The sequence below is a fragment of the Jaculus jaculus genome, chromosome 3, assembly GCF_020740685.1.
Source record: "Jaculus jaculus isolate mJacJac1 chromosome 3, mJacJac1.mat.Y.cur, whole genome shotgun sequence".
NCBI lineage: Eukaryota > Metazoa > Chordata > Mammalia > Rodentia > Dipodidae > Jaculus > Jaculus jaculus.
In genome coordinates this window covers 160,004,061-160,023,515 of record NC_059104.1, presented here as the reverse complement: position 1 = coordinate 160,023,515, position 19,455 = coordinate 160,004,061, and the positions used below count along the sequence as shown (strand labels likewise).

General features: G+C 39.4%; 1 protein-coding gene across 21 annotated transcripts in view; it reads right to left on the bottom strand.

Annotated features, from left to right (window-relative positions):
• Positions 1–14,545: 14,545 nt before the first annotated feature.
• Positions 14,546–19,455, bottom strand: part of Dlg2 (discs large MAGUK scaffold protein 2) — a 1,944,997-nt gene continuing 1,940,087 nt past the window's right edge. For all 21 annotated transcript variants that reach the window (XM_045145568.1, XM_045145570.1, XM_045145572.1 and 18 more), the window contains one exon: positions 14,546–19,204. In XM_045145568.1, coding sequence (XP_045001503.1) covers positions 19,098–19,204 — 107 coding nt within the window. In that variant the 3' untranslated portion in view covers positions 14,546–19,097. The remainder of the gene's footprint in view (positions 19,205–19,455) is intronic.

Genomic DNA, 19,455 nt, shown 5'->3' with positions numbered 1-19,455 from the left:
TCTTCATGGAGATGTAATTAATATTTGTGAATCTTTATGGGCAAAATTATTACATGGATACAATGTACAAAAACCAAAACAGGATAATAATCACTTCCCTATCTAAATGTTAACCATTTTAAAACATTTTTATGAGTTTTTAAAATAATATATTTATTTATTTATGAGAGAGAGCATGAGACAAAGAGAATGGGTGAACTAGGGCCTTTAGCCACTGCAAACGAACTCCAAATACATGTGCTGCCTTGTGCATCTGGCTTATGTGGGTACTGAGGAATCAAACCTGGGTCCATAGGCTTTACAGGCAAGTGCCTTAATTGATAAGCCATCTCTCCAGCCCACATTAATCATTTTTGTATGTTGGGATTTTCATAGTGGTCATTTTAAAGCATATCCTAGATTGTTAAAGCAGTAGTTTTCCTAGTGTACTAGACAGAACCATAGCTAATCCCTCCTTTCTGTGCTTTGGAGACTTGCTTAACTTCTCTCTTTTCCCCTCTCTCTGCTGACTTATCTAGTTTGATGTGACAGTTATCCTACTTTGTTCTTCTATGAGATTGACTTTTTAAAAAATTATTATATTTATTGAAGGAATTACAGAGCCAAGGAAAGGTATCCATGTGGCTAGAGATCCTGTGTGGAAGGCCTGGCAAAACCATGGAAAGAAAAAAGAAAAAAAAAAAGAATGTTCAAGGAGCTTCTGCCATGTGGGGAGCTTGCTGGAGATAAAAAGCCCATGTGGAGAGTAAGGGCTAGGGGGCCCTCCCCTTGGTTTAACCCAGGGTCCAGGCCCAGCTGAGGGAAAAACTCACCCACAGTTTGAAGTTCCCAAGTGGTTAGAGAGCTTGCTTTCCCCTTGCAAATGTATTTATAACCTTAAAGTGGTGTCTTCCAGCTTGACAGCTGGTTGGTTAGGGCTAGAGGCTTTCTCAGGAAGAAGCTAGCCCTGACATAAGAGTTTCAGGAGCTTCAGGTCTGATGTTAAGGTCTTTAATCCATTTGGACTTAATTCTTGTGCACGGAGAGAGAGAAGAATCTATTTTCATCCTTCTACAGATATATATCCAGTTTTCCCAACATCATTTTCTGAAGAGGCTGTCTTTTCTCCAATGAGTATTTTGGGCATTTTTATCGAATATCAGGTGGCTATAGCTACTTGGGCTTACCTCTGGGTCCTCTATTCTGTTCCACTGATCTACATGTCTGTTTTTGTGCCAGTACCATGCTGTTTCTGTTACTATGGCTCTGTAGTATAGGTTAAAATCAGGTATGGTGATACCAGCAGCCTTATTTTTGTTGCTCAGTATTATTTTAGATATTCGAGGTTTTTGTGATTCCAAATGAATTTTTGGATTGTTTTTTCTATTTCCATGAAGAAAGCCTTTGGAATTTTGATAGGGATTGCATTAAATGTGTAGATTGCTTTTGGTAAGATTGCCATTTTCACGATATTGATTCTTCCAATCCAGGAACAGGGGATGTTTCTCCAATTTCTAGTGTCTTCTGCAATTTCTCACTTGAGTGTTTTAAAGTTCTCATTGTAGAGATTCTTTACTTCCTTGGTTAGGCTTATTCCAAGGTACTTTATTTTTTTTGATGCAATTGTGAATGGGAGTGATTCTCTGATTTCATCTTCTGTGTGTTTGTTGTTAGCATATATGAAGGCTACTGATTTCTATGTATTTATTTTGTATCTTGCTACATGGCTGTAGGTTTTGATCAGCTCTAACAGTTTGCTAGTAGAGTTTTTAGGGTCCTTTATGTATAGAATCATGTCATCTGCAAATAATGATAACTTGATCTCTTCCTTTCCAATTTGTATCCCTTTAATGTGTGTCTCTTGCCTTATTGCTATGGCTAAGACTTCCAGAACTATATTAAATAAAAGTGGGGACAGTGGACACCCTTGTCTTGTTCCTGATTTTAGTGGAAAAGCTTCCAGTTTTCCCCATTTAGTAATATGTTGGCTGTAGGCTTGTCATAAATAGCTTTTATTATATTGAGATATGTTCCTTCTATTCCCAGTCTCTGTAGGACTTTTATCATGAAGGGATGTTGGATTTTGTTAAATGCTTTCTCTGCATCCCATTTATATCTTCAACCCATTTATATAATGTATTACATTTATAGATTTGCATATGTTGAACCATCCCTGCATCTCTGGGATAAAGCCTACTTGGTCAGGGTGAATGATCTTTTTGATATACTCTTGTATTCTGTTTGCCAATATTTTGTTGAGAATTTTTGCATCTATGTTCATGAGGGAGATTGGTCTGTAATTTTCTTTTTTGGTTCTATCTTTGTCTGGTTTTGGTATCAGGGTGATGCTGGCTTCAAAGAAGGAGTTTGGTAGAATTCCTTCTTTTTCTATTTCTTGGAAAAGCTTAAGAAGCAATGGTATTAGCTCTTCCTTAAAGGTCTGGTAAAATTCAGCAGTGAATTCATCTGGGCCTGGGCTTTTTTTAGTTGGGAGATTATTGATAACTGTTTGGAAAAGTAGGGGAAACCCTTCAACATATTGGTCTTGGCAAAGACTTTCTGAATACAACCCCAATTGCTCAGGCAATAAAACCACAGATTAATCACTGGGACCTCATGAAATTATAAAGATTTTGCTCTGTAAAGGACACAGTGAAAAAAACAAAGAGGCAACCTACAGAATGGGAAAAAAATCTTCACCAGCTATATATCTGATAGAGGATTAATATCTAGGATATACAAAGTACTCAAAAAGTTAAATAATAAGGAATCAAACAAGCCATTGAAAAAATGGGCTATGGAGCTAAATAGCGCATTCTCAAAGGAAGAAATACGAATGGCATATAAGCATCTAAAAAAAATGTTCTACGTCACTAGCCATCAGGGAAATGCAGATTAAAACTACATTGAGATACCATCTCACTCCTGTCAGATTGGCCACCATCATGAAAACAAATGATCAGAAATGTTGGCGGGGATGTTGAAAAAGAGGAACCCTTCTACACTGCTGGTGGGAATGCAATCTGATCCAGCCATTGTGGAAATCAGTGTGGAGGTTCCTAAAACAGCTAAAGATTGATCTACCATATGACCCAGGTATAGCACTCCTAGGCATATATCCAAAGGACTCATCTCATTTCCTTAGAAGTACGTGCTCAACCATGTTTATTGCTGCTCAATGTATAATAGCTGGGAAATGGAACCAGCCTAGAAGTCCCTCAACTGATGAGTGGATAATGAAGATGTGGCACATTTATACAATGGAGTTCTACTCAGGGGTAAAGAAAAATGAAGTTATGAAATTTGCAGAAAAATGGATGGACCTGGAAAGGATTATACTAAGTGAGGTAACCCAGGCCCAGAAAGCCAAGCGCCACATGTTTTCTCTCATATGTGGATCCTAGCTACTGATGATTGGGCTTCTGCGTGAGAATGAAAATACTTAGTAGCTAAGGCCAGTAAGCTACAAAGGAGACATAAAGGGAAGAGAAAGGAAGGGAGGAGGGTACTTAATAGGTTGATATTCTATATTTGTAAGTACAATGATTGAGATGGGGAGGTAATATGATGGAGAATGGAATTTCAAAGGGGAAAGTGTGGAGGGAGGGAATTACCATGGGATTTTTTTTTATAATCATGGAAAATGCTAATAAAAATTAAAAAAATTTTCAAAAAAAAAAAAAAAAGAGTTTCAGGATCTGAACTTCACCAAGCACAATGTTCACAATCCTATGAAAGACCTCTCTCCCAGGAGGGGTTCTGGTTGTTTGTGGAAAAGCAGGTCTAGGGAACTAGGCAAGAGACAAGAAATCAGATCATCTGTGATTTCTAGCACGTGTAGACTTTACTGCCTTCTTTTACTTCTAGGGGTCCAGTCGCCCTAACAGTACTTCCCTTTCATTCCCCCCTCTCATGAGAAGACACTCTAACTGCTATTAGAGGACAGGGGGCAATGACGTCATCTTGAACTATTTCCAGCTGAATGGGGGTATAGAAATATGGCAGCTAGAGAGTCTCTCCCAGAGAGGGGTAACTACTCTAAAGGACCCTGAAAGTGTATTGATGGGGTACAGGAAGGTAGTCTTGGAAAAAAATGTTGAGGAGAAAGAATAAAAGTAAGGAGTCAATAAAAAGTGAACACACAGCAAACTGGTTAACTTTAGGGTTTTCCTTCTTGTGGACTTGTAGCCTTGGGGAACATTTGAGGGAACCCAGGCAGATGGAGTTGGATTGGGTATTGACTTTTGTTTTCATTATTATTGTTTTAAATGAGTGTAAAGAGTAATGGGTTTCATTATGATATTTTCATATGCAATTGACTTTTTCCTTTCTATATAGGAGCACATGTGGTATTTGTCTTTATGTGTCACTTTATGTCATTTAACAGAGATTTCCAGTTTCATCTGTCTTGCTCTAATGACAAGAATTCATTCTTTTTATGTCAGAATATATTCAATTTTGTATATACTTAACATTTAAAAAGTCCATTCATCCACTCATAGACATTTAGATTGATTACATTTTTTTTTTTTACTATTGTGAATAGTTCTCCAATAAATGTGGACTTTTTTTTTAAAAAAGTGTCTTTTTAGTATAAAGAATTCTCATTTGGATATATTTCAAAGGGTTTACTGAATGATATGATTATTCTAGTTTTTGTTTGTTTGAGTAATTACCATAATGGTAGCATTAACTCACTTTTCAAACAAAAGTATATAAAAGTTCCCAATTGTCTCTATCCTTGCCAGCATTTAAAAAAATCTATTTTCACATCAGCCATTCTAACTGGGGTAAGACAATATGTTATTGAGTTGGTTCCTTTTCAATATATCTTATTTATTATTTATTAGCATATATTCATTGTAAAGCATAACAAATTCCATTATGACATGCTCCTAGATGTATTAGTAAATTTTGTTAATATTCACCTTCCATGTTACCTTTGCTTGCTCTCTCTCTCCTTCCTACTGGTCCCTTCTCATGTCTTTTAAAAAATATTTATTTATTTGAAAGCAGAGAGGCAGAGAGAAGAGAGACATACAGAGACCCAGGTCCTCTAGCCACTGCAAATGAACTTCAGAGGCAGAAGCCACTCTGTGCATCTGGCTTTACATGGGCATTGGGGAATGGAACTTGGGTTGTTAAACTATGAAGGCAAGTGCCTCAAGCACTGAGCAATCTCTCTAGCCATCATGTCTTTCTTTGTTTAATTTAGATTTTGCATCTGAGAGAAAGCATATGATTTTGTCTTTCTGATTCTGGATTATTTTATTCAATATGATGATATATAGTTCTATCCATTTTCCTGGAAACAACATAATTTCATTTATTTTTATGGATGAATACAACTAAACTCTATTGTGTACTTATATCACATTTTCTTTACTCATTTTGCTGTTGAGGATAACACCACAATGAGCTAGGTATGCAAGTATCTCTGTTGCGTGCTGACATTAGTCCTTTGGATATTTCCATAGGAGCTAGATAACATGGTAGGTCTAGTATTAGATTTTTGAAGACCCTCCAAGCTGATTTCTATAGTAGATTAACTATTTTATATTCCCACCAAAGCTGCATAAAGTTTCCACTTTTCTTGTATCCTTTCTATCATTTGTTTTTATTTTTTTCTAGCCAATCTAACTAGATGAGATGGAATTTGTTATTATTATTAATTATTATTATTATTTGCATTTCTCATGATGGCTAAGGATATTCAACATTTTTCATGTATTTGCTGGACATTTGTATTATTTTTTTTGAGAACATTCTTTTCATTTGTTTGTCCACATAGTAACTGGACTATTTGATTTTTTTGGTGTTTAATGTTTTTTAGTTCTTTATATGTTCTAGATTTTAATCCCCTGTGAGATGTCAATGATTTTGCTGTTCCTTTAGGCTTTTTCTCTTCTCCTTTGATGTGCAGAAGCTTTAAATTTGACAAACTTCCACATGTTAATTATTGCTATTGTTTCTTTATCAAATATATGCCAGGTTGAATTCTTTTTTTTTTTTTTTTTTTCAAGATAGGTCTCACTCTAGCACAGGCTGACCTGGAACTCACTTGGTAGCCCTAGTCTGGTCTCAAAGTAACAGTGATCCACCTATCTCTGCCTCCTTACTGCTGGGATTAAAGGTTAAAGTGTGTGCCATCACACCTGGCAGATCAGGTTGAATTTTTATGCAGACAGTTTTAGTCCATTCTTTAAATTTTTTTTTCTTTTTGGTTTTTCAAGATAGGGTCTCACTCTAGCCCAGGCTGACCTGGAATTCATTATGGAGTCTCAGGGTGGCCTCGAAGTCACGGCAATCCTCCTACCTCTGCCGCCTGAGTGCTGGGATTAAAGGTGTTCACTAGAATGGCAGGCTAATTTTTTTTTATTATCAACTTCATAATTACAATATATTATGATCATAATCCCCTTCTACAACTCCCTGTTGCCATCCCCCAAGTTCTTTCCCATCTTCCGAATCCCTTCTTGTTTTCAAGTAGTTGCTCTTTGATTTTGATGTCATCACTTTTTTTCCTCCTATTGTGCAAGTCTTGTGTAGGTAGTGTCAGCCACTGTGAGGTCATGAATATCAAGATCACTTAGTGTCTAGAAGATAGCATTGTAAGCAAGTCTCCCCTTTATTTGGCTATTACATTTTGTCTGTCACATCTTCCACAATGGCCTAAGCCTCGGAGAGTGTGATAAAGATGTCTCATTTAGGTGCTGAACACTCCACTGCCACTTCTCAGCACTACAGGGAGTTTTGATTCACCTTAGTAGTCACTGCCATCTGAAAAGAGAAGCTTCTCTAATAAAGTGTGAGAGTAATATTAATATATTGGCAGAACCACAAATGTTTAGAGGGCAGTTTTATAGGCATAGTATATGATTTAGCCAGACAACAGTAGTAGTTTCCTCTATGACTTCCCCAGCCATAGGGTTTTGACTAGATTTTCAGTACCAGGAATGAATTACCACCTATGGATTAGACCTCAAGCCCAATCACAGAGCAGTCGGTTTCCTCCATAATAGACACGCCACCATTGCACCAGTTGGCACATCTGGCCTGGTTGGCCAGCCATACAGCTTGCAGGGTCCACGGGTGCTTAACGATTTTTCTCCTCCAAAAGGTTGCATGCTATATTATTTTATTCAATATGATGATATATAGTTCTATCCATTTTCCTGGAAACAACATAATTTCATTTATTTTTTCTTTCTTTCTAGTATCCTGACAGCTAGTCAACAAGGAGAAGGCTTTCAGTTCAGTTCCAGCTTGGTTTTTCTGTGACCTAAAGCTCAAGTATGTGGAGTCTTAGCAATAGGGTCTTACCATCTCGTTCTGGTGTGAAATCAAAAGCCTTGGCAATAGCTTATAATGTTTTGGGGGCATCAGGAGCTTTCCTGTTCATCCTTGTGTATTCTTATATCTTGAATTGTTTCCCTCATGTTTTTCTCTATTAGTTTCAAACTTTCAGACTTACATTAAGGTCTTTAATTTAATAATTTAATTTGAATTATTTTTATACTGGGTGAGAGGTAGGGATCTAGTTTTATTCTTTTACTTGTGAAGTTTTCCTAGTACCACTTACTGAAGAGGCTGTCTTTTCTCCAATAAATGCTTTTGATACCCTTGTCAAAAATTAGATGGCCATATCTTTGTGGGTTTACTTCTGGGTCCTCTATTCTATTGCACTGGCCCACATGTCTGTTTTTGTGTCTGAACCATGCTGTTATGTTACTATGGCTCTGTAGTGTAATCTGAGCCAAGGTATTGTGGTAACTCTAGCATTGCTCTTTCTGATCAAGATTGCCTTGACTACTTTGGGGTCTTTTGTGCTTTCATGTAGATTTCAGGATTGGGATCTCTATTTCTATGGGGAATGTTACTGGAGTTTTTGATTATTACATCAAATCTATAGATGGCTTTTGGTAATATCAGTGTTTTCATAATATTAATTTTGTGGATCCATGAACATTAGAGGCCTTCTTACCTTCTGATGTTATCACTGCTTTTTCTTTCTCAGTATTTTAGCATGTTCGTTGTAGAGGTCTTTTGCTCCTGGTTAGCTTTATTCTTACATTTTTTTCCTGAGGCTATTGTGAGGGATTGTTTTCTTATATACATGGTTGGCTTCTTGTTCAGATCCTGAATTGACTTCTTTTAGACTTCATTAATCTGCTTATTTGCATCCTTTTTGAAGCCACTAATAATTTTCAAAGCTATACTTTTGATGATTTCTTTAGCATTTCAGCTGAAGGTGTCTTTGGATTTGGTTATTGGTTGGTCATGAACTTTCTGAGGAGTCATGTAGTCTGCATTTTCATGTTTCTTATATTTTTCTGTTGTAATTTGTACACAGTTGGAGTAGATATCTATTTCTCCTTATTTGGAGTCATCTTGCATGTAAGTACTAGCCAGGCTCAATCTGGCTTAGTTTCCAAGATCAGACAAGGTCAGGCACATTTAGGGTGGTATGCCGCAGACTGGATCTTCTTATGAGCAGCCTTTCCCTAGCAATCACCAGGACCACTCAGAGAAGAGAGAGAAAAACTGCTGCCACAGCAAAGACACTGTTTGTGGGGGCTGACAGCCCTGCTAGTCTCTAGTTAAATACCAGTTGCCAGTGACATGTCTGCATTCAATTGATAAACTTCCTTTCTTTTCTTTTAATTTATTTTTTATTGATAACTACCATAATTATAGACAATAACCCATGGTGTTTCCCTCCCTTCCCCCACTTTCCCCTTTGCAACTCCACTCTCCATCATATCCCTTCTCCCTCCAAATCAGTCTCTCTTTTATTTTGATGTCATGATCTTTTCCTCCTATTATGATGGTCTTGTGGAGGTAGTGTCAGGCATTGTGAGGTCATGGATATCCAGGCCATTTTCTGTCTGGATAAGCGCATTGTAAGGAGTCCCACCCTTACTTTGGCTGTTACGTTCTTTCCATTACTTCTTCTGTAATGGATCATGAGTGCTGAGTGCTCCTGGAGCTTTGCAGCCTGTGATCTGGACAGATTCCCACTTGTTCCATAGAACTGTGTACCCAAAGGCACCAAACACCCAAGTCAAAAGGTTTTCTTCAAGTGTTTTAGAGAGTGGGAAAACAAATAGATCAGAGATCTGCACTCAAGGTGGAGATCTATTGAAATTCATCGCTTTGCCCATCAGTCTCGATGTTTCATCTGCTGTCCAGCTTGAAGTACCCTGTTAGGAACAAGCTGCCAGATCTGGGCTCAGAGCTCTCAGTACAGCTTGGCAGGAAACCAAGTGTGGCAGGAAGGTAGCTCCTGAGGCTAAGTAGTATACTGGTCACATTTGTCCTTGGGTAATGTGGCTTGCTCTTTGCTACAGAAGAAGGTGAGTGCACTGGTTCCAAAGCTGCCTAAACTTTTCAGCCTATCCATTAATCTGCATCCTTTTGGCTATTTGGACCCTTTTGCTATTCCCTTTGAATTTTAGATGTATTTTTCTATTTCTGTGAAGAATGTGATTGGTATTTTAATGGGAATTGCATTACATAGAGAGATCACCATGGGTAGGATGGTCATTTTAGTATTAATATGTCTAACCCATTTAAAATTTTTTGGGCCCATAAATTTATCCTTCAGTGTTTTCATAATTTTAATGGTAAAAAAATTCACCTTTGGCTCTGACATCTTTTTTAGTGGAGTAGTTTTTCTATACATAAGACCATTACCAAAACCATCAATAATTTAACATCTACTTTCCCATTTCTTTCTCTTGCACATGTACTCTTGCTAATACTTTCAATATCAGTTGAACCCAGAGCCTCATGCATACTAGGCAAGTGTTTTACCCTTGAGATATATCCACAGCCTCTATTTGGTAGGTTTATTTTTGTCATAATAAAGTTTGTTTTATTCTTCCTTCTATCTGCTCTTCTAGTGAAATTTATAAATTTGTGTGTAATTGTGGTAATTATGGACTCAAATTAGTGAGACACAAAGAGGACCTTCCCTAGGCCCAGTGGGACAAGTGTGAGTGGCACTGGACTTATAGTACTTGTAACTTTTCTGTAGGTTTGAGGTCAAGATGGTACCCTTTCCCAGTCCCAAGGCATAAACACATATGATACCAGGGCTTTTGGTACCAGAAGATCTGGTCCCGCATTCCTAGGCTGTAGAGGAGACTTTCCCTAGGCTTAGGAGGGCATATGCAGGTAATATTTGGGCTCAATTCTCAGATCCATGCTTTTAGACATATAAGGCATAGAGGAGATCTTTCCCAGGCCCCAAGGGTTGCACATACATGGTGCCAGGTCTTATGGTTTTCATATTTGCAGTTATGTAGGTCAGTGCTATGCATATCAATGTCTCTAGTTCATGGCTAGCTCACTGGTAGTTTGTGGCATTGGAAGTCATTGTCTTGGAGCTCTAAGACATGGACAAGAGCGTGGGTGATACTTGGGTTTTGGGTACCCACAGCCAGACTTTTAAGGCTATGGATTGGGGAAGAAACTTTCTGTAATTTTTATAATGAATGAATAAAGATGTTACAAGGGGGCTTGGGCTCTGGCAGCTGCATTCCTGGCACTGTAACAGATGGGCATAGTTAAAGACATGACTTTAAAAAAAAAAAATTTAAGTGTTTATTATTTTTTTTGTGTGTGTGAGAGAGAATGAGAATTGGTGAACCAGGCTTCTAGCCACTGCAATCAAATTCCAGATGCATGTACCACCTTGTGTGCATGTGCAACCTTATGCTTGAGTCACCTTGTGCATCTGGCTTATGTGGGATCTGAAGAGTTGAACATGGGTCCTTAGGCTTCAGGGGCAAGTGCCTTGACTGCTAAGCCAGCTCTCTAGCCCAAAGCCATGACTTTTCATACAGTAGCTACAGCAACCCAAGTCTGTGGAAGCTGGAAGAAGACCTCTACTTTTCACTGGGCAGATGTGGACGGAATTCACTCTATAGCTATGGCTGCCATGGAAGCTGAAGCTTCAAGACAAAAGAACAAAGTGATACAGTTGGCCAACAAGATTGGGTGGGTATGATAGCTGGGGATTGACAGGCACAGGAATTTGTGACAAGGAAGTAACCCAAGTTTTAAAGTAGGGTATGGTGACATATGCTTATAATCCCAGCATTTGAGAGGTTGAGGTAGGAGGATACCCATGAAGTCATAGCCAGCTTGGGCTACATAGCAAGTGCCAAGTCAGTTAGAGGTATATCACAAGACCATATTTACAAACACACACACACACACACACACACAAAACAAAGATGAGAGAGAAAGAGAGAGAGAGAGAGAGAGAGAGAGAGAGAGAGAGAGAGAGAGAGATTCTTCCAAGGTATGAGCATTTGGAACAAATTGTAAGAATATGTGATCCCTGATGTCAAGGTGACATTTTCAATTTTTATGTACTCACTAGTCTGTTTTAGATCTTCTGCCTTTTAATTATTTTTTCTTCCTTTTAAATCCATTTTATGAGAATTGCATTTCTTAAGAAGGCAGGCTGTGATACAGTGCTCTGGGCATTTCTTTTTTTCACTTGTTTCCCAGCATGAAAAGAGCTAGGCTGTGGGCAGGTGGTTATTGTTCAATGGCCAAACATTGAAGGAGGTGATAACTAGATAAGTAATGACAAACTCCAGATGGCTTGGAAATGTTTTTCTTGTGGGGAAATTTTGATTATGCAACTGCTATTCTTTATTTGTAGGAAATATTGGTTTAAAAGTTCCTTTTTTTTTTTTTTTTTTTTTGAGGCAGTATCTCCCTCTAGCTCAGGCTGACTGAGAACTTTTCTGTAGTTCAAGCAGGCTCTGAATTCATGGGTATTGTCCTACCTCATCCTTCTGAGTGCTTGGATTATAGGTGTAAGCCAGCACATGTGATTCCCCATGGAAATCCCTGTGATCCTAAGAATATCAATGATATAGGTGTGGCTCATGAAAATCAAACAATCCAACCCAAATAGGATCCAAACTTTCAGCTTTCTGGCTTCATATTTTCACTGGCTAGAAATCAACTGCTCTTAAGTTCCACAGTAAGGAAGTGTTCACTGTAATTTGCTTTTGAGAACAGGGAACTTGAAAAATTTTAGATTATCTCTCAACAGTGAAATACTTGCTCCCCTTTCATTCTTTTCTGATGGCTGTAGAGGCCACTTTGAAGCCTGTTTTATGTGTTCATCTCCTGGTAAGAAAGCTAGCTTTCTGCTGTGTTGTACTCACCCCATCAATCCCGAGTCCTTAAAAAGAAGTTACCTGATCAATATCCAAACAACATATAACTGGAACAGACAAGATAGGCCGTAGGCAGGAGTACAGGAAAGAACTGGTGTCCCTCCTGGGCCTGAGGCTCTCGGCTTTGAGCAGTTTAGGCCAGTGGTGTCGTCTTGAAATGCCCGGTATCATTGTGAAGCATGCTGCAGATCATTTATCCTTTGCAGTGACAGTGAAGAGCAGACACCTACAGTGGTTGTTTTCATTTGCGTTTAAGAATCAGGAGCAAAGGGGAAGGAGCCAACAGGCACCCTAGAGCCAGCAGCTAACACATCAGCTGCCAAGGTAGGGATGGGAACAGGGGAAGGTTCTGACATCACAGCTTTTTTATTTGTTGTTGTTGCTGGAGGGAGCCCTGGGGGGTGAGTGAAAGATGGCCTTTGTTATGAGGCAGACCGTCAGGAGCTGGGTCCTAAGCTCATACCATACATCAGATGATCTTTTAGCTCCCTTTGTTATCCCCAGGGCTTATCAAAGTTCACTGAGTTATTCTAGCTTTGTCTCCAGTGTGCTAAGGGGGGGTTAGGGATACAGCCTGGACTTGACACTTCAGCTGTGATGCTCAGAAGGAGAGGCATCAGTTTGACTACAGCAATTGTGCCTTCTGGGATTTCCCTAAGAGAAGTGAGCCACAGAGAACAAAAACTTGGGTAATGAGGTCTAGATGACCTGATTGATTTAGATTCAGAGATACATAGGTCACGTCTATTTTTTTTCTAATTTTTATTGATATGCATGTGTGGGGGTGGGGTGGGGGGCAGGCAGTAGGACCTTTTGCTATTGCAAATGAACACCATGAATACCAGAGCCTTTGTCACTTGTGTGTCCAGCTTTCATGGGTGGCTTAAGAAGTGAACCTGGGCCAGAAAGCTTTGTAAACAAGTGCCTTTAACTGTTGATTCATCTTCCTAGTTCCACATTTCTATCTTTTGATACTTCTAGAGTGGTTATGGTTTAAAAATCATTATAAATAAATAGTACTCAAAACCAAAATCCTTTTCTAGCTTTCTTTCTTTCTTTTTTTTTTCTTCAGATAGCCATACCATTATTGAAATAATTCTGCTTTGGTGTTATGTCACCATTAATGTGAAAGCAGGTGAATGTTGTCAATATAAAAAGTTTTAAAATACACGTCAAAATAAACCCTTTGTTTCCATTTACAAAAGGGAAAGGGCTGGAGAGATGTTTCAATGGTTAAGGCACTTGTTCGCAAGGTCTGATGGCCTGGGTTTGATTTCCCAGTACCTACGTAAAGCCAGATGCACAAAATGGTGCATGCATCTGGCATTCCCTTGCAGCAGCATGTGGCCCTGCTGTGTCCATTCTCTCTCTTTCTCCCTCCCGCCCTCTCTCTGCTTGCAAATATATAAAAAAATATTTTTTTAAAAAACCATGTGAGGTTGTTTAAATGTTAACAGTGATGTAATTATTGAAATTGGTGAAATTGATGTAATTATTGAAATTGAATTGCATTGGTCTTGTAGGCATAGCAACTTAAACTGAGGGTCTTTTGCTTACTCATAAGCACCAGGGACAGTGTGGGTCACCTTTCTCGTTAGCCAGGATGCTGTCAGCTAGGCAGGGTTCCTGAATGATAGATACCCTGCGTCACATTTCGCAGTGATTGCTTTGATGGTGGTAGTTTACCACTTTCATGGGGGATCTTTGCTTCGGGCACCCAACTGTCACACCTGTGCTACGTGAATGCCAAGATGGTGAGGTATGTGCTCAGGACTGGCAGATCCCAATTCCAAAACCTGATATTTCTGATATGGTCACATCTTTGGAGCTGGCATATTTTGTGGTCTTAGTGTAGATCCATAATGATACTACCTCTCAACATTAGGCATTCCTTTGTGCTGCATCAGATAAAAAAATCTCTATTCTTAGCATTTTCTGACACTGAGAACTTTTCTTTCATATAATGCGTGCTTTGAAAAGCCTATCCTTTAATACATTACTCACACTTGGCAAACATCCTGATTAAAAGCATGCAAAATGGTGAGCAAATATTTAAAAATATGCCAAAGCATCATTTTTAGTTTCTCAGTAGTGCCAATGTTCCTCAGAAATAACCTACTCTCACTGCACTTGAGCTCTGAAATCAGACACATCTGCTAATAGAAATATGTGATTCTCTTTATGAAATAACACAAATTATGCTTTGGGAGAATATAATTGCTATAAAGTATAAAATGTTTTAATATTTATATATTATAATAAAACCATGACATATTTATAAACACTCTATTGAGCATTTTTACAATGGGGCCACCACCAACATCTGGAAACACAATAAATATTCACGGACACACTGAGTATGAAATATACATCTTGATTTTATAATCGTGTGTGCTTTATTTTTTACACAAATGGAATGGAAGTGTTTAATATTTACACTTAACAGGAGTGTAAGCTGTGCAGTGTCTCTGTAAACTTCAACCAGGCAAGGAGTAATTCCCCCCTCCCTCCCATCCTGTATTACAACTCGATGGAGAAACATCCTGTCAGAGAGAAGCACAAAATCATCATATTAAAAGGATCTAATGGGTACAACCTGGTGCACTCAGGAGTTAAGAGACTTAGGAAACACAAATTTGAAAAGAAGAAAAGTTTGCCATCCCATTGGGAGTCAACCTTGTCACTTGGTTGGCCATCCACATGAGCTGCTAGGGAGACACTGTGTTCTTACAGCTGATCTTCATCTAACTTGTCCAGCTGCTGCAACAAACTGCACAGCTGTACCAGGAACAATTTCATCAGCACAGGTTTCAGTGAGGAAGGATATTTACAGACTGGGCTGTGTGGGTTTCCAATCACATTATTACATACCTAATGTAAAAGGTGTATACATGGTAAGCAGACCATATATACCATACACTTAAATAGTTCATGTAGATCCACAGAATTTTCTAGGGAGTTTCCTGGAAAGTCAGTTGTCATAGGAAATATTTCCACATGCTTTAAGGAAACTGATCTCATCCCCTCCCCAGGAGTGACAAATTAGATTGATAAATTTAGGAACTAGCCTGAGTCCTTGGTATGTTTTTGTAGGAATTTTATGCAGGACCAAGACAGGAAAGAGAAAGAAAGAGAGAGCGCGTGAGAGAGCAGGAGAGAGACAGAGAAATGTCATTTCACTAGCTACTCCACTCAGTCTCACCAGAGCCATCACCAGCTGAAAAGCAAGAGGGGGCTTCCCACGAAAATGGGAAGAAAGTGGGAAAGAAAAAATCTCTCTCTGAACCAGGGTAGTGTCATTGTGTCAATGAGAAAGAAGAGGTTTGTTGGGGCCAGAATCTGCCTTTGCCAAAAGAAAGTGTCCTTAGCCAGGGTGATGTTGGGAGTGATCTCCTGGAGGACTGGCTCAGACAGGCTCCCAGGTGCCGCAGGACCACAGCGCATGCATCATCACTGCCAGGGCAGCGGTGCAGGCTGGCTCCAAGTCAGGGCCTCACACTCAGCTTTGCTTTTGAAAGCTGAGTTGTTGAAAAGGTGACTCCAAGTATTTGTGTCATTAGCCCATTGTATGGACTTGCTGTCTGACTCAGCCGTGAACCCTTCATGGGACATAAAATTGGGGAGTAGGGTATGGGTTTGGTGCAGTGGGGTGGGGTGGGAAGGATAGGGAAAAGACTACAAAAAAGGGCAACCAGAGACAGATGAAAGGAGAGATGGATAAAGAGAATGAATAGGAAAAGGACAAGTTCAACAACTCAGAAGGAAGGAGAGGTAATAGGAGAGAGACAGAAAAAGAGTTGGGAAGAGATAGGAGAACAGGGGGAAAATGAGGGCAACAATCATTGGTTGAGAGCCAGAGGCATGGAGAGCTTTGCCCTGGCTTAATCTGGAAGGGCTGGCAGTAGGATCTAAGACAGCTCACAGAGGCACCTGAGTGCAGCTTCATATGGATGGGCTTGCTAAGCAGAGCTAACCCAACAGTTTGGACCTGGGAGAGATCTTTACAGAAATGGCCAACAAATTCTGTGGGAGGAGAGAAAGCAAAAAAAAAAAAACAAAAAAAAAAAAAAAAAACAAAACCAAAACCAAATGCCCTAGCAATTGGTTGACAAATGGGATTTTGATTTTGGTAAAGCTGAGACCCCCATGGTGCTACACATCGTACCAGAGCATGAAAAATAGCACCAGTGACACGATCTGGCACTTTTCCTAAAGGGCCCAGCGTGTGAAGGTGACATTGTGCCCCCAGCAAGCCTTCAAATTGGAGAGAGCTCTGGACAAAATTCGCGGTGTTAGCACCAGTCTGGCCCAAGGCTCCAGGTGCATTTGCACCAGATGTGGTCTGGGTAACTTTCATGCCATTTTCACATACATCATCAGGTTTGCTGCAAAATACACCAGTTCACTGGAGCCCTGGAGACCTCAACATTGGGAGGAAGCGTGGGACAACACAACAAATGGAGGTGTAAGTTCTCTAGGAAAAGACCCTCTCACCAATTTGCTTGGTGATTCAAGCAAATATATATGTATATATATATTTATATAAATCTACATAAAAATCAGTGCAAATGCCAATTCTAATCTGACAGCATCTACACAGGGAAAATAAATGTGTTACTACAAAACCAAGGGTTGGTGGTTCAATTTGATTGTACTCAGCACAGCAATACTAGTACATCACACGACCCAGAGAAAACGTCTACTCATTAATGACAGTCCTCTAAATAAATGATTGCATGCTCAGTTGAGAAACCAAAGAAGTTATCATGGTGGCCTAAAAAGAGAGCTGGGATCAGGAATGGCAGATCTGGTGGCAAGAAAACTTCTGGGAGCATTATTGATGAAAGTTGGCCTTGACCTGAAACTGGTGAGTTGTATACATGGAAAAGCCTAACATTTTGAGTCTCCTAAGGAGGTCTCTGGAATTCTAACTTTCATCAGAGGGAAAAATGCATTGCTAGCCCTTCTGTTGGCAAAGGCAGCCTCAAGACTACAGGTAGATGCATGCTTTTGCATGTTTGGGTTTGTTTTGTTGACTGCAGTCAGGCAGACAATGGTATTCAGTAGAAGAACAACCCTTGTTTTTTGGAAAGAGACACTCGTGTTTGAGCTCCGATGTTCTTACTAAGAAGAAGCCCCATCACTCCAATGGCTCTGTCTTTTGTTCTCTCACTCCAGCCTATGTGCTGGTTTGCTGCACAGTGTGGCAGAATCCCTGCCAGGTCTTGATGTACCCCAGAAATAAGGCGATGGGGCTTAATCTGGGCATGTACAGAGCCCAGAGTTGAGTGGTTATTAACATCACTGAAAAGTCTCTCTCTAAACACCTTGGGCAGATCCAGTGCTGACATCATCATCAGCTCTAAAGTGGGAGGCTAACTCTTCGGTTTCAGTTATAGGCTCTAGGAGGTTTCTTTTTTAAAATCATTATTATAATTGTTAAAAAATAAACTTGGTCCAGGTACAGCCCCAAGGAAGGCAACTCAATTGGTTGAGCTCAAAGTTTTAACATGGTTTCCTTGTGGTTCTCTTTGCCCTACATACTGAAAGAAAAATGTTCACCCCTCACCCCTTCCAAACAGATAACTTCACTCTCTTCCTCAGAGAAATAATGCATCTTAGGACAGATCTCCCCATGTAATACCAACTTGGGCTGTTATGAAATACTCAATTACTCTGTGAGGCAAAAAAAAAAAAAAAAAAAAAAAAATACTCATGGTTTGCCAGAATACTAAGTGGTCCTTTAAGAAATTGTATGTATGTGACTAAGAACAAAGTTATTTAACTGTTTGCGTGGTAGGACCAGATCACTTGACTAGAGAAAAGCAAAAATTCCTTTTAGCTGATTTGAATGCATGTCTCTGAAAAGTCATCAGTGTAAAAACGTATTTACCAAATAATGTTTTCCAAAAATATCCATGAGGGCAACTCATGAAGGGATGTGCTCCATAAGAGTGTATCGCTAGTGTGCAAGAGAGGCCATGGGTGGTGAGTGAGGGAGAAGTCTTTTTGTCAGACTTGGAAGGAATTCAGATGCTCCAAATGGGTCACTGGCAAAACAAGGGAGAGTGCAACTTTCAGTCCTTGAACTTGACCATGTGCTGAGAGTGCATATGTTTAGTCTTTCAATTAATTAATCTTTACAAAATAGTTCACAAAACTTTTTTAACCTATAGAAATTCATTTCTATACATTTAATATATTTTATTGTATAAATTATTCTCATCTTCAGTGCCTTCTTTCCGTTTATAAATGGCAAAATAGACAATCAACAATCGTCAAGTTAACTCCAGGTGGAATCCCTCCTCTCGGTATGGTCAGTCCTCCATACACTTGTGAATTTTATGAAATGCTCATCTTTGTACATGCCAGTCAAAGAAACTACACACTTATCCTCCCCTGATCGTATGTCGTCTCCAAAGGGACTCTTTCTTTTCTCCTTCTTTATTTTCTTTGCTTGTTAAGAAATCAAATGTGCATAGTTATCAAATTCGAAGTGTACCAATTACAGATGTGAGTAATGGGAAGGTTGGTGAGGTTCGAGTGCTGGCAACTTTTTTTTTTTTTTTAAAGCAAAAACACAGAGAGCTCAGCAGCTACATCAGCTCTGGACATCTGCTGGGTGAGGAGGCTGCCCGTTTCTAGGGCAGAAAGCCCATCAGAGGTTCATCCCTATACCTGGTACTTTGAGCAAACCAAAGCCTTCCTGCATACTGCAATGTCTTTTCCGTCCCACCCTTTGGCCCCTCTGTTTCCTTCATGGCTTCACACAGTTTGCGTTGTACATTCGTAAGAATTCACATTGACTGCAAAAACATAAATGCAACAAAAACATGAAAGCCTCCAAGTAGTATATATATATTTTGTTCTTCTAAATGCTCATCTGTTGTGATCAGAGGCGCAGTAGCTAATTTATAACTTCTCCTTTGAGGGAATCCAGATGAAAGGCCCAGATTGCTCTTCAATAACAAGCTTGCATTGGTTATATATATCTTCTAAGGTGTCTCCTTGGACAATAGCTGTAAAGAAAGCAAACATATTAGGGTTAGGAAGCATTGGTTGGAGGATGGAATAAAGATAATTATTGTCCCTGCAACAGAAGCCCAAATCAGTGTCCACAACTCTTCAGGAAGCTCAATATCCTCTTTCATTTGTTAAAAGCTGAACATTCATGTGGGGGTCACGTGGCTAAAGATTCTATTGATACATGTCCCAGATCAGTAATCATGCATCGTGATCTTTGTATTTTCTCTGTGCCTGTTTACAGATC